Source organism: Poecile atricapillus, chromosome 4, assembly GCF_030490865.1.
Source record: "Poecile atricapillus isolate bPoeAtr1 chromosome 4, bPoeAtr1.hap1, whole genome shotgun sequence".
Lineage (NCBI taxonomy): Eukaryota > Metazoa > Chordata > Aves > Passeriformes > Paridae > Poecile > Poecile atricapillus.
Window position 1 is genome coordinate 27,146,641 of NC_081252.1, and position 16,061 is coordinate 27,162,701.

At 42.7% G+C, this 16,061-nt stretch overlaps 1 protein-coding gene across 2 annotated transcripts in view; it reads right to left on the reverse strand.

Annotated features, from left to right (window-relative positions):
- Positions 1-9,092: 9,092 nt before the first annotated feature.
- The window catches only part of EMCN (endomucin), a 53,630-nt gene continuing 46,661 nt past the window's right edge, over positions 9,093-16,061 (reverse strand). Inside the window, exons 10-11 of one of the 2 annotated variants that reach the window (XM_058838477.1) lie at positions 13,024-13,086; positions 9,093-11,768 (exon numbers count right to left, since the gene is read on the reverse strand). In XM_058838477.1, coding sequence (XP_058694460.1) covers positions 13,028-13,086 — 59 coding nt within the window. In that variant the 3' untranslated portion in view covers positions 9,093-11,768; positions 13,024-13,027. The remainder of the gene's footprint in view (positions 11,769-13,023; positions 13,087-16,061) is intronic. The other variant, XM_058838476.1, reaches the window with a different exon arrangement.

Below are 16,061 nucleotides of genomic sequence, written 5' to 3' on the forward strand. Positions count from 1 at the left end.
ATAGCAAAGGAATACTTTGTTCCTTCAGTTCTCTGTTCCAGAATGGAACTGCTCTGAAAGAACTCAGTGCTACAGCATTCAACATTGACCAAAGGCTCCTTCCTGGGGTTGGATCTTGCCAGAGCCGTGCTACTCTGTAGCGTTAGAAGTGGGTCCTGGAATGAATATTGCGGGCTGAATAGTTCCCCGAGGACAGCTGGATGCTGTAGTTCCAAAGCTGTTCCTGATGAGCCACTGGAAGTCAAAGTTTCCAAACACCAACTGGCCAGTGCTAAAGACTGGTCTTGCTTCAAATCCCAGAGCAGGGTGACTGACTGCACCTTTCTCCTAGTGAAAACCAGAATGCACTTGCATGATTAGGTGAGATTTTATGTATCAATTACCATTGAAGTGTAGTGATATTAACAGCTGCACGTTCTTTCTGCTTCTGTTCCCTCTAGTGCAGAGCCAGGAGTTGTTATTAGCTGTCCAATTTGCATGGACTTTTACTCAGAGGTAAGGATCCACCTCTTGTCATCCTTTGTGCTTTGTGGGAGGAGGAAGAAGCCAAAAGGGGAGTTGCACAAGTCAGTTGGCTGGTGTGGGCAGCTGGCTGGAAGCACAGCCCTTGCTGGGAAGCTCCACAAGTCACTTCTTGGTGGTGAATGTAGAAGAAGAAGCCCTTGCCAGGACAGCACTGGCAGATGTGTGGGTCCCTCATTGTTCTAACTGATTGCAGATGCTCTCAAGTCTCATTTGCCTGGTGCCAATAGAGCAGCAAACTCAAATTCTTTCCTCCCAATACATGTGGTTGTTTTCTTTCTTCCAGATTGTGCAAAGTGGACGAGAGCTTGTGTCAACCATGTGTGGCCACGTGTTCTGCAGCGCGTGCCTCCCTAGAGCCCTGGAGACTGCTCAGATGTGCCCAATCTGCAGAGTGGAACTTGGTCCAGGTCTATACCATCCAATTTATTTTTGAGTGCCTCTGCTTCTCAGGACAGACTCAGGAGGATCTTGTAGAATAGGCAGTGTACAGTCTTGTTTCTTTACATATAGAGCTTTTCCTGTTTCATTTTTGCTGTGTTCAGTTTTAAATAAAGTTTTGATTGATTTAAATCTAGTCTGTCTGCTCTTCTGTGCTGGACTGTGCTGATAGACAGAGATGTTGTTTAACAGGTGGAAATAAGGCTCTTGGTTTGAGCAGTCAGAAGCTCATTCTTTTCATCACACAGTGACATCACATCAGTCACTGATCTGGGGGAAATGTTCTTTGTAGTTCTTGTGGCCAGTGTGTGTCATACAGGAAAAAGAAACAGGCCCTGCTTGAGATGCAAGGCCTTGTATTTCTCAGGCCACAGTCTGGTGGATGTTTAGGTGAAAATATGATTTCAGTGCTCTGGAGACTGAAAGAACGGCAGATTGTGCACAGATGCAAAGAAAACAGTTTTCTTGGAGAATAACTTGTAGGTATCCAAACAGCTTTTTTATGGTCCAAGCTGCTCCATAATGTTGTGGTTAAAGCATTCTATTGTGACTGCCAGTTTCTCTGAAGCTCTTTACCCTTTTAAAAGCCTGTAAGCTTAAGGGCAGCCACAGGAATATAGATGTGTAGACTGCTGTGTTCAACACCTAGCCTACAAAACAGAAGACAGAAGTAAGTAGTCAGGTAAAGAAAGCAACTGCCATGAGCATCATCATGATCATCATCATCACCACCATTTACCTTTCCCATTGCAAAAGCTAGTTGTCTCCAGAGGGGATGAGGGTGCTGACGTGGGCTGGCAGCAAGTGGCCCCATCCATCACAGGGATGTGGCCAGTGGGTGCCCATGGCATGTGCCTGTCCATTTGGGAGAAAGCATTGTGCTGAGGGCACAAGTCTTTAATCACCTGCAGGGCTAAGCAAGACCTACACTTCCCAAGCTCTAGTTTCTGTGCTGGTGAACATCTCCATCTGCCAGCTGGCCATGGTACTTCACAGCTCAAGGGCTGCTGAAATATCCTTCCCTGCATGGGAGCCCTGCACAAGGGCTCATCATACATTTCTCCTTGAAAAGTTCTTTTGTTTCATCAGTGGAGTTTTCACTTCCTGGGGATGGAAACCCCAAGGGAAAATAAACCATCATGGACTTCACTACCTTCACCGCTGCACGTGGTGCACCCAGTGTTCATCTAAGGGCATTTGCAGTCAGAACACCAAATTTCTTGCTGCTTGAGGAGAAAGGAAAAAAAAGAAAGGTGATTTTGTTACACTGATATTTCTAGTCCCTCTGGATTAAAAGATAAAAGTTTGCTGCAAGTTGTCCAATACAAAAAGCACTGCTTCCTTTTGTAAAGCAACATTTAACAGGTATCGTTAGGACAGGAATTCTCTAGTCCTCTGTTGCAGTTTATGTATTTCATAGGTTGCATATTTGGGAAGCTGTGCTTTTACTTCTTCCAACAGATCCAAACCACTGCTTTGATTTGTTTGCTTGTTTTACACCTGCTCCAGAAGTTTTCAGTATTTCTCTAGCAATCTGCTATGGTGTGCTGGAAATTGCAAGACAGCTTAGCTAAAACAAGATCAGTTTTGATTAATATGGGAGAAGAAAGCAAATGGCACAGGAGTGGTTGATGGGCCATTGATGCTCCAAGATGGCAAGAGGCAGTTTGGAGGTTGACGTAACAAGTTTGCCTGCTAAATATTTCTGGTAAGGCACCTGCTGTCACATAGCTTCAGGTAAGCCACAAAACCATGAAGGGATGAACAATTCAAAATTTAAATTAAATTAAAAAAAAAATAAAACAGGGTGGGTTAACATTATCCCATTATTAGTCTCTAAAAAGATGGCTGGCCCTTGCAACTTTCCTTGGTTTCTATTTCACTCACAGGACTTCAGGCCTGAAATGTGTTTTCCTGGACATTAAACCTGCAGAACAAAACAGGAGTTGGATGGCTGCTGTCCCTGTCCCCACCACAGGCATGTGCCATGCCTTGGCAATGTGAAGCACTTTTGCTCTTGTTTTTGCCCTTGGTAACATGGGAATAATGTCACTCATTTTCTCTTAGAAAACACAGACTCTAAGTATTCATGTGCTCTGTTGGAAAGAGTTCTCTGAAAGCTGTGAGATTATTTGATCCATATTAGTTAGGGTTTCTTCTTCCCTGGACATGATCTCGAGTACCTGAAATTCTTTCTCCAGTACTTCTGGTCATTAACTTTTCCTTATTTTACTCTACTAGGTATGTTGTTTATACTCTACACTAATTCCTGCTGCTTCCAACACACAGGAGCAAAATAACTAATTTAATTTGTCAGACACAGCTATGGAAAATAAAAACCGTATGTGTCTAATGACTGAAGCTCAGCTAAAGTTAATGCATTGTCTTTGCACTGCCACTGAATCCTAATGATTCTGTTCCTTAAACTGGCGCAATAAACCAGCACGTTAGGTGTCCTCATTTAATGAGGAGGGAAATAAAAAAAGTCTGGAATATTTTTAAACCAAACATTTCTGGATCTAGAAGTCACCTCCATTCTGCAATCCATGGCAAGGCTCAGAAAACTGCAGTTTTTTCAGACAAGCTTTTTTCCAAGTGCAAGAAAACAAGGCTCATTCTCTCCTCTTCAGACCCACACCTCTGCCTAGCAGTCCCTCTGAGACAGCTGTAATATTATCAGATCACCTGGTGCAGTTCAGGAAAATAGAACAATGACATGCTATAATTTTCTTCTCCCAGAGGATGCACAGGTACATAAATTCACACCTGCTTGCCCCAGGGACGTGGGAACCCCACTGACATTTTCAGTGTCAGGATTCCTCCTCATACTTTGGATTTAATTTAAGACCTGTATGGAGGTAGAAAACTGAGTGTGTGCAACACCATAGCTGACCCAGCCAGGCTGTGTTGAAAAGGGCAATTTTAACAAAGTCATGTGGAGAGAGGCAAGGATGTATTTTCCAGACTACAGAGAGCACAGGTGCAAATTCCTTCAAGGAGTACATGGTACACACCCTGCTAAGGGGACAATCCCCAAACAGCTCATTCCATCATTGATCTGTAGACACAGAAAAATTGTTTCTTTAGAGCTTTGAAAGCCCAGAAAACAGAGATGCAGCATATTGACCTCCTTCATTTATCAAAAACCATGCCTTACCTTTGCTCCCAAGATACTGCATGACTCAGCAGGCTGGCCCCTCCCCACCTGGCCAGCTCCCATTTGTGCTTCTCATTCAAACATTTCTCCATTCAGGGATGAGAATTTCATCACCTTCGCTGTGTCATGGTCCTGTGCATGCTACTGCTTCAGGCCACCAAAGTTTCAAAGAACTGCTAAAATGCTGTTTAAAAGAAGCCTAAAAATCACGAGCTGTGAAGAACTGCTTGAAGGAGGAAGCATCACTCCAGATTGCATCTTGTACAGGTTTCGAGGCTGGGCACTGGGAACAGAGAGTCGGGCACCAACCTTGAACACTGAGCTTAAAATGGAGTTTTGAACTATATGTTTTTAGGTACAGAGCTCGATGCTGGCTGCCTGGAGGGGGCCAGGTGCCCATCACAAAGGGCTCCTCTCAGCATGCAGACACCTTCATGGCTGTGTGAGAAAAGCAGGCACAGCCTGGAGAGAGGTGGATGTTTTCCCCCTTGTAACACTGTTTTTTTAGAAAAGGCAAAAGCAGGCTGCCTGAGGGAGCAGATGAAAACAGCACATCTCAAAAGGGAAGGAACATGGCTACAGGACAATAACAATTTCCTCCCCTCAGTGAGAGACCCATCATCATCCCATGCCATGGACCAGGAACTGAAACGTACTTAACTACTGCACAGATTCCCAGCAAACCTCTCCTTCCAGTGCTCAGCCTTCCGGCTCCTAAGCTGGCAGCCAAGCTTGGCCAACTGAAGGTGACCCAAGTATAGCCAGCTTTCTGGAGGATGGAAGATGCCCCAAAGCTTCCATCCTTTGCCAAGAGAAGTATTTAGGAGGGTGCAAAGCAGCCCCCACAATAAGAAACCTACTTGAGAAAGAGGGAGGGTGGTACATGAGGCAAAATTCCCCTGGTGATTACACAGTAGTGGCACCTGAAAGGAATTACTGGGGTGATGAGGAACACAAGTGCCTCAGGGCCAGCTTCCCTGTGGGGTGGGTAACCAGTGTGTCTCCCAGCACCTCAGCTGTGCACAGTCTGGCACAGGTGCATGACAGCTTGCCATGGCTCCTAAATCATCTGGCTTAGGCAACATGAAAGCACAGTCTGATTCACATCCTGGCTCCATTTATCTCCATCTCCCAGAGGTGCAGGCCAGGCTTTTCATGAAGAGCATTTAGCAGAGCTTGAACTGTAGTGCAGGAGGATTAAGTATTTTCTCTTCCTGTCTGCAAAGAATGCTCACAGATTTGTGGATGTGAGGGAGGGACCAAGGGAGAGGGTGGTAAGCAAGCCCAACATAAGGCAGATGAGGGGTTTGCACCCAGAAGGTGCTTCCCTCCCATCCTGCCTCTTCCTCCCCCTTCCATCAGCAGGGGCTCTGACTGCAAGGGGGGAGCATTTAGACATTTCCATAGCTCAACTTTGAAATTTGACCTGCAAGTCCAATGCAAAGCCCTGATGGTCAGCAGAGCAGCTGCAGGTACCTGCAATCACTTCCTCTCTGCCCTTTCCATCAGGTGTGTGCTTCAATGAGGTCAGCTGCTAAAAATGTCAGGGGAAAAAAGTCTCCCTCCAATTACTTTTTTTTTCCTAGGAGCAGCTCTTTGTTGAGCTTCCTAGTACTGAGTCTTTGGAGTGTGCACGTGGGATTTGTGAAGATGGGACTGGAAGTGAGTGTGATCATACTGGCTGCCATGGGACACCTGTGGCCACAGCCTGACCTGCAGCACACAGCACTTACCTTACTCTGAAGGCTAAAGGTCTGATGTGGTTTTTCCTTTATATGGTTCTTTCTTAGGTTGATGTGAGTAGCAAAGTTCATTTCCGCCTCTAAACTCCCCCAAGCTATATAGATTTCGTTTGGTATGCTCTTCTTCACCCTTCCTTCCTCACTTTGCCTGCTAAATTCAGACAAGGTATGAGCTGTCAAAAGAATAACTTACAAGTACAGGAGCTACAAAAGTCTTGAAGTGTAAAGCTGGCAGGCCCCAAAGACCTGCAGGGACTATCCAATCCATCTGGTGCTCCAGGGTGCAGAGCAAACAGGCTTTTGACTAGTTCATAACCGCAGCATATGCAAAAGTCTCAATTATTGCTTCTTAAAAAGCCCAAATTATCTCCTGGAGTTGGAGACTGACAGCCACACAGTCTCCACAGCGTTATGCACGACTGAATTTTTGCTGGCTTATTCTCTGCTGTTCTGTACTGCCTGTAATTGCATTGCATTTTAACTGTTTAGCATCGTCAGAACTTCAGCCCCAGGGGCAGCGGAGGTGGTGAGAGCTCAATACATCAAATTACTACCCAAAGAGCAAGCAGACAAAAAGCAGAGCAGGGAGGGAGGGAAACAGACAAATGAGCCACATTCATTAGAAAAACAGCAGCCCTGACCAGGGAAGCGTCCTACTGATGTAATGAGAAAGGTGAAAGTTGTTAATAATAATAAAGAACAGTAACACAGTGGCTTTTCTATCAGAAAGCATCAAATCTGGAGAAAATAAATGCTCTGTGGAAAGCAGAGATGAAATCTGACAAAATGCTCCTTGCCCACATAGCACTTTCTTTCTTTCCAGTTTTATTTAGTGGGGTTTTTTGTGGTATTGAGTTCTGTAGCTGCAGTGTTTATTGCTGCTCCCTTGAGTGCTGTGATGTGGCCCCAAAAGCTGGCATTGCTGCTACAGAAGCCCTGCCATGCGAGGCAGTGAGGCACCATCCCACAGGCAGGTTTGTGTTCCACTCTTGGCCAGGCAGCGGTCCTGACTGCTGCTCCTCTCTTTGGAATTTTGCCACCTGTGAGGGTCCTGATGTGTAACAGAGCTCTTGATGGGTCAGCCCTGCTGAGGCACCCCAGAAGCTCAGTTAAATGACTCTGTGCAGCTTAGCACCCTGAAATTACAGGACACTGCTCCAGGGAACAGGCCCAGCACAACGCAGAGGCCACAGTGATACAGCCCAGGAATGAAGGGTTACCCATGGATGCCTGAAGAACAGCCCCAGAGCTGCCCACCATGGCACGGGGTCCACAGGACCCAGCAGGACCTTGTAGGCCACCAGCAGGCTGTTTGTGGGTCTTCATCCTGCCTACCTGCAAAGCCATGGGAGGAGAAGATCACAGAATAATTTGGGTTGGAAGTGACCTTAAAGGTCTAGTCCAACCCTCAAGATGAAGCAAAGACAGAGGGACACCAACAGGCACAGCCAGCACTGCCAGCAATAAAGATGGCTGTGGCAGCAGAGAGGTTTCTGTCCCTGTCCCAGTGCAGCCTGCTAGGGAAGTGCCTCTGCTGTGGCTCTCCACAGGGAATGTGCAAGGTGGATCTTCAGCTGTCTATGCTGAAAATTTTGAGGGTATTGATGTTTCATGTCAGCTGCATTCACCAGGGTTAATTAAAGTCTGTGTTTTATAGATTGCCCTTGGCCATAAACGGAAAAGCTGCCTCAACTGGAAATCAATAGAGTAATCTTTAAGCTCTTTTATTTTATTAGATATAGGGTTCTAATTTGAAGAAATTGAGGAGCCATAATTAATGGTGCCAGAGAGGTCCCGAGATGTATGTTTAAAGCTTCCTGAGGAGAGTGCTTTGCTGTAGGCACTGTGCTAGAGGTGCCCAGCATGCCAGGGCACACCACTGAGGCTGGGGAATGCTCTGGTGAGTGAGTTCTCAGGAGTGCTGCAGAAATCCAACAGCAAATCAATAGTCAGCACTCTGCCCAAAAATTGAAGGGAAGGCTGTGAAGGCAGTGCTGTCATCACAGGGCACGGCAGAAAAGCCAAATCCTGGGCTGCTGACAACCAAGGAGTCTCACAGATGCTGCCAATGGCCTCCCTGTCCCAAGCCAGAGAGACTGATGTGCTTATGCCTTTCTCCAAGTCTTCTGTGCACTGATATGCAGTGAAATGATTCGTCCCTCTTCAGTGGGGCAGAGTCATTCCAAAACCACAGATGCCTTTGGGGGTTTTGGAAGGTGAAGTATCCTGACAGTGCTACTGCTTTCCCTTGCAATAGCCTTGCTGGCAGGATGCACAACTTTCCCACAACAAACAGATTGAGGAATATTTTTCATTTAAGCAGCTTTCTGAACAGTGCCTGTAAAATAGTTCTGTCCACAGACAATGAAGTATCAAGGGCCAGAATGATTCCTGTGATCCAATAAGCAGATTAAACCCCAAAAGGCTGGCCTATTCATGAGCAACCATCATGAGGCTCTCAGCCAAACATGGAAGGATAAATATAGAAGTACTTAGAAGGCTAATAAGCTGCTTGTGCTTGAAAAGCATGTAATGCCTACCTTTTCAGCATCTACCTTTTAGAAATAATTATTGTCAACTTTTCTATGTTGTTTTTCTCATTTCTAGACCTTTTCTCTGTAAATAATGATGAAAGTATTTTTCTTTCTGTGAGTCAAATAACTTACTTGATACAGCATCTTAGAGTGGAAAGCCAATTGTCAATACACTGTGCCACACCCTTTTTTTTTGTGTTTGGTTGGCTCTTTCTCTTCAGTGCCCACTTGCCTTGTTTGGGACTGCATCCAAAATCCCAGCATGCTGCAATTGGTCACTCCCAAAATACTGCAAATCTTTTATTAAGCAGGGTTAGATTCTGGGAAGAGCTGAGGGAAATTTTTTGTGCTTGAAGACAGTGACTCACCTTCCCAAGTTAAGCCTGAGATAAGAAATGCTGAAAACACCTTCTCCTGGCAAACCTGAGCTCTGCACACTTTTCAGGCAGTGATCAATGATACCCCAAAATCTTTGCCAGCTCAATATGTTCTGTAGTCTTGGATTTTAACATATAAATCACAATCATATACTTGATCTACAAACTTGTTTAAGAAGTAACTCATGAGCTGAACTAATTTGTAAGCAGATCCAGTTTAATTACATTTCTGTGGGCATGTTCATTTCACAGTGAAGTGGATGTCATTCACTTCTTTAACAAATTAGGACAGAGAAGCTGAAGAACATTAAATTTAGATGGGACTGTCCTCAGAGGATTTAGTCAAACTTTGGTGAGAAGACTTATACAAATATAGATACATTTTCCTAGTATTCTCCTATAGACAAACTTTATATTGGAGGACCAACTTTAACTTCTGGGTTTTTTTTTGACAAACTAGTGATTAGAAAAATTCTAGTGGCTCTTTTAGACACATATTACAGCAGAGCTGTTGAGCCAGACAACCTGAATTGATTTTTCATTTCTTTTTCATCTACCTAAGCCATTGCATGTAACTTCTTCAAATACAGAGTTCTCTCTGCAAATAGTTCATCACCTCCTATTAAAGGCAATTCCAGCACCTCCAACTCTACAGAAGAAAAGCACCCCAAATATTCTTTCAAATACTTTCTGGGCTTTACAGATATCCTTCAAGCAAATCTGTCTTCTTCATACAAACATCAGTTCCCTTAAGATTCTTAACAAGAATGGAAGTTCATGTGTCTCCTTTTACCAAAAGTTTTATCATTTCTGGGGTTAAGAGGATCTCCGGCCCTTATTTCTGCTGTCCACTAAACTCATCTTTTTACTTCATACACACTCAGCACAAGTCAGTCTCTTTGAGAGATGTTTCCCAGCCTTCTGTTGAGTGCTTGGTTGTCTACCATGCCCCTCACCATGAAGAGCTCAAACACCTTCCCTGTTTTGCTGTTATTCACTTTTCTGGTATCAGGATTTGCAGAGAGGCCTCTCCTCTCCCCATCACTGATTGTGATGAGGAGGAGTTTCCACTTGCCACCTCTAGCATGGCTTCTTCAAGGTTTCACAGAGCCCCTGCCACCACCATGCCCAGAATATTTAATGTCTGCTCTCCGGGCTTGCCATAAAGGCTCTACCTCATTCTGTGAAACAGGCATGTGGAGCAATGGACAATAATTGTTGGCAATGGATTGCATTTCTGCAAACAGAAAAGGAGAGCTACTTAGTAAAGATAATAAATTTTAATAGGCAGTAAATTTATTTTTCTTGACACAATATGGTAGTTTCTGAACAGATTTTGGAAAAAAACACAGATATTTCAAAATATTTCTCTGTTTCTCTCTACTCTCCTTTCACTATGATACAACACACTACAAAATACCTCAGGTTCTTAATCAACATGAAAATCCAGAATGACTGCTTTTTTTTGAAGGAAACCTCATCAATCAGGAACCAGAACAGTTGCAGATGCCAACTGCAACTATTGGATGGCCTGACCATTCCAAAGTAGGCATCCAAGACTTTTCTGCTCCTGAGGAACACAAATGATCCAAGAATACCTGAATGAACTATGTAAGTTCAGCTGCAGCATGGACACTTGTTCCCCATCTTTTATTGAGCTTCACCAGAAGTCTCTCATGGTGCCACTAAGACAGAAGATTATCAGACCCGCCAAATTGGAAGTAAGAGCAACAGCCAAGCACAGGGAAATAATCACTTTTCAGATTTGTCTATAGACATGAATTAATAAATCTTCTCAATCTCTCACTATAGTGCTAGTCAAGTTTTAATATTTCAGAGAAGAAAATTGGAGAGAAAAGTTCCTCAAATGCATTGTATCAATACGTATCAAAACTCAGATGACTGTCTTGGATCTTGGTCCTGGACTTAGACAACAAGTTGTCTTCCTTCCATTTCCCAATTAAAAAAAAGGTAATTCTTTGAATGCTACAGTCAGTGGATTCAGACTGAGCAGATGCTCACAGTAATATAACTTTCAAACGTTTATAGTTCTAGAAAGGTAGGGTACATACAGGTAGAAGCACTACTTGATATTTTGGAACTGTCAGCTCTGTACAAATTAAGAGTGTCTGTAATTAGCACTTGAAACACTCTTTGAACTTCCAGAGTTATTCAATAACCCGCAGGAATCCCATGCATTACTCAGAACACAGGGAAGAAAGTTCATCTGTGAAATTGCTTACCTAGCTGATTCCCATTGTGTGCCCCAGGCTATATGGAAGTCATATTTGTAGCACACGTAGTGCAATTAGCCAAGGAACAGGTGAAAACCAACTATTGCCTGCTACATTGAAAGGATTGTATTCAGTAATTTACAGAATTTCAAACAGCCTCAGTGCAAGGTATATTCCTCCCTTCACAGAGAAGAAGCACACACTTCAGCATCTCAGCCAGGCATCCCACCCTGTAAACATTTATGACAAGAAAAGCATGTGCTACAGTGAGGAGTCTCATGCAAATCACTGAATTAATTTTCATAGTGGCTGTTTGCCCAGTCCTTTATCAAGGCTCAGGCCCTGTTTCCATTCTGTAACATACAATTAAAACATCCCTAGCTACCAAAAGTTCAACAAAGTATGCTGACATATTCCTTCCTGTGTGTGCACAAAACATTTTTAGTAGCTACTATGGAAACATCACCAAATTTTTACATTATCTTCACCCTTCTTGTTTTTACATTGTCTTCAACCTTGTTTCCCTGCTTTTACTATATGTGAAAATAATAAATATACATGATATACCAGTTATTAAGCCATCAAAAAATTACATGTCATTCCAGAAGGGAAAGGAGATGCTTGAGATTTAGGAGTCAAAACCTGGTCATTAACACAAGTGTCCTGATGGTAAAAAAGCTTCAGCCTCTCCACATTTCCCATTGAAACACAACTTTGGTGAGACGCTCCTGCATATTGTGATAAAACAGGCTGCTTCACATCTGAAATGACAGGAATAGCTCAAGATTATTATTCCAGGTAAGGATGTTGTGGAACATAAGAGTAAGCTAAAATGGAAGACACAGAATAAATCCAATATGGGATAGACAATAAGGATTAAATTAATTGTCCAGGCCCTTGTCCTGGATCCATCCAAAATGAACCATTTCTGGGTTTTCAGTAATGTAAGCAAAACTGTATTCTGCTGCTCTAATTCAAAGAACAAAGGAAGTAATTTTGTCCTTTTTATTAGCATCTGGAAAGCTTGATCTCTACCTAGGGGAAATGAGAATAGGTCAAAGCCATCAAAGATTGTTCTTCACATTTCTGGTCAACCAGGTATTTCTCAGTGAGGGTGATGGGACCCATTCTAGAGCGGCTTCATTTGACAGTGCTAGTGGGAGTCTGGGCTTTGCCAGAGCCTCTGTTGGGTCCATTCCACACATTCTGTAGCACCCAGTTCCTCAGGCCATTCTTGTCCTCTGCCTCCTGCTCCACCCTGGTCACACAGGTCCCTTCAACAGCTGCTTCCATCTCCCACCCTCAGCAAAGGACCACAGCTCTCCACAGTTCTCCACAAATGAGAGAAGCAGCTCCATGGGAAGTGAATATTGTGGTGCCTGAGAAAGCTTCATACACGAAGGAAAGTGCACCACCTAAAAAACTGGTTTTCAGAGGTGCTCTGATGTTCTCTGCCCTCTCACACATAGAAATACCATCCAGCATTTCCTATGTATGTTAAACACTGAGGATTTCAAGCCATAATAAACCACCTCAACTAAAGGGCTGGCTTTTGCATGAAGTGAAAAAGATTCAGATTTTTCGTGGGAAAAAATAGGAATAAAGAACTTCTGGGTACCAAATTTCTTTTTTTTTTATTATAGGTATCTGCCCTTAAAAATCTATTATTTCTCACACAAACAGAAAGAAAATTCACCCAGGGGTTTACATCCAGGAAATACTGTGCAGCTGAAGTCACGTGCTCTTGCCTATAAAGGTCTGTCTCTGTGAGCTGGCAGATTCTTCAGCCCCCCAGTTTGCCTGTGAATCTGGTCACGATGACAAGCTCCAGCTGAGCTTTGTTTAAGCCATTTTTCCTTGAGGCTGCTGCCAACTAAAGTAATTCCTCTTTTTGGGATGCATTTTTAACCCTTTTTTTTTTTTTTAGTTACATGGCACAATACTGAGACTAAAAAGTATTAAAGGGACAAGCAAACACTAATGTTACAGGATGGAAAACAAAGGCTATAAACTTACATATTTACTGCTGAGATGTGAAAAGTTGCCGAGTTTTATTCTTCCCATGAGATGAGTGCTCTCCTAAGAAACAGAAAATACATTTGCATCAGATAAACATGGAAAGACAAAAGGATCAACGAGTCTAGGAGGAGCACATGACTGGCCACTGTACCAACTAGCCAGTCTCCTTGTCAGATTTACTTAACAGCAAAAACTGTCCGCACAACAGATTTTTACCACTCATCCTATTTTATAGATTATTTCCCCTGTGCTTTGCTCATAAATGGTGGGTTACTACCATAAAGTACTTTCCAAGGCAGTTCTCAAGGGGGTTGAAGAAGACTTAATTATTTTATAGCTATGATAAGAACATTGAATTATAAAAATAAGAAGATGGAACTATAAAATTCATTTTTGCCAGTAACACTGACATCAGCTCCCTTCCTCCAAAGCACAAGGATGAACATTTAAGAACTTCACACAGTTCTTAATATCCCTTCCCTGGAGAAGCCAGAGCCACATGGAAACAGGCAGAAGGGCAGGAAAATCCAAATATCTCCTCCTGGCTCTCTTCTCACCTGCAGGAGACAATTTAATTCCTCATGCCCACATAAGAGGCAAGGAAGTGATACATTGCTTTCCAGGAGAAGTGAATATGTATTAAAAAGCTACAAATGATCAATGGCCTAGGGCTGCAAATTGTAATACAAATTAGGATTATAAAAAAATTCACTGATTAGGCGTTTAAATAATTAGCAGCCAAATTAAACAGTTGCACTCCTGAAGAGAATGGAAAAGACTTATCAATAGTTTTCAGACAGCTTTTCTTCACAGCAAAAAAAGACACTTTAATTCAGTGCAGCTTTTTGGAGATGAGTAGAAGCCTTGGTATCTGCTGAAAACCATTCAACAATATTGTGCTGAAATTGCGTTCACTTCCCGTGTTCAATTTTCAAAAAAAAATATTTTAAAATAATTTTGAAGTGTTGCTAAGATAGAGTTTCAGAAGCTCTTATCATGTCAAATTTCAGGTAGAGCAAAGGAAAGCACGAGTTTCTGCTAGGAAAAAACTGGAACATGTTAACAAGACATATTTTTGGTAGGTGAAACATTTTTGTTAAATTTTTTTGTACTGAAAAGCTAAAATAAAGTGAACCAGTTGAAATATTGCACAGATTAATACTAGCAAAAGAATGAGATTTTCAAGAACTCTCACTTATTTTTTAGTTTATTTTTATTTTTTCATTCTGCATGTTTCTTCTTTCCTTGTTTAATATACAGAAACAGAAGATTAAATAGGGGACAGAAGAGAGAAATTGGAAAAACTGTTTAAAAAAGAAGTTGTAGGAGAAATTAATTGTGAAATATATTACCATGCAGTAGATAATATCCAGTAGCAATAGCAAGTATCAGTACTTTGTTATCAGTTCCACTCTCAGCTGGTTGCCCTGTAGACAGATTTACATGGAAGCACCCCAGGAAAATAACATTTCTAAGGGCAGGCTCCAGAGTAATGTAATTCCCTGGGTAAGATCCCACTTAAGCCAATAGACCATTGATCAGAGTATGGAATGAGGGAGCAGCACTGGCTGAGAAGGCAGAGTGCTTGAGAGGTACCTGCTGACAGGGGTGGCCAGAGGGGTGGCTCTGCCTTTCTGCAGACCCTGAGACCACGGCACACAGGCACTCACACACCCTATCCAGATTTCTGGTGCTGAACCCTTTATCCCTGGAACAGTGAACTGCCCCCAGCTATTGCCTGGGGCAATGTCCCCCTACAGTATCGGTGTCTGGTGAGGGATGGATGCAGGCAGGGATGTTCTACATTGCTTTGCTGCTGGACTTCCAAGAGGGCAGAAGCCCACAAGCCTTGTGAAACTAAAGCAAGTCATGGCTACTCCACGCTTGCAAATGTGCCTGAAGATATTTGCATTGTAAGGTCTATAAACATTAGTGCCAGCCAACAATTCAGTGATGAAGAGACAATGATTGTACACTGGAGAAGAAGTGGTCAAAGGTGCTCTCTGTTCAAGAGATAAAAAGGTAGTGGATGGGTCTGGATACAGGGCTGCAGTACACCTGGAGATTGCCCAGAGAGGTGTCCAGATTGATTTTGGAATTCAATGTTTCAGCAGATTGATATTCTGCTAAATACCCAGCTACAACTTAAAGGGCAAACCAAGAAGAATATTTGGGCTAGCTAAAAGTAAGAAGACATTTATACTGATCTCAAAAGAGCCTTAACTGATACAAATAGATTCCAAGATTGAAAAAAACCCAAAATTGTCCCCAGACCATTACCCACCAAAACAAATGGACAAAGCCTTTCTTCCCATAAGGGAAATGAAAAACAAATGCTTGTGTTTAGTAGTTTGTTAGAACAGATGGCATTTTAATAGATTGAAGAAATTATTTCACACTGAATTTTTTGCTGATTGAGAAAATACAGGTGCAGTGGAGGTGCTCAACCAGTCCAGATACATTACCTGGATCCTTTGAAGGCTGTCACAGGATCATAGGATTGTTGAGTTTGGAAAAGACCTTTAAGATCATTAAATCCAACTGTCAGCCCAGAAACATCTCCATATTCACCTCTAAACCATGTCTTCAACTGCCACATCCACACATTTTTTTTAACACTTCCAGAAATGATGACTCAACTGCTGCCCTAGAAAGGCTGTTCCAATGCTTAAAAACCCTTTTTGTAAAGAAGTTTCCCCCTAATATCCAAACTCCCTTGGTGCAACCTGAGGCTATCACTGAAAGAGAAAGGGTATATTTCACCAAAATACACCAACAAGATTGAAATTGCTGTGCAACATCATCAGTGAAAAAAGGATTTCATTTTCTCTGGATTATGCATTTAGAGAAGGATGACACAAACTCTAGTGTTACACACCAGGAGATGGAAGGTATCAGGAGAAACTTGAACCATCAGCTTCTCACCACATAGGTATTCAGTTTCTTGCCTAAGGTATTAGTTGATCTAATTTGATATCTATTATGGCAATAACTTTCTGATAATGGGCTGAAAATTCATTGTACATTTGTCTACC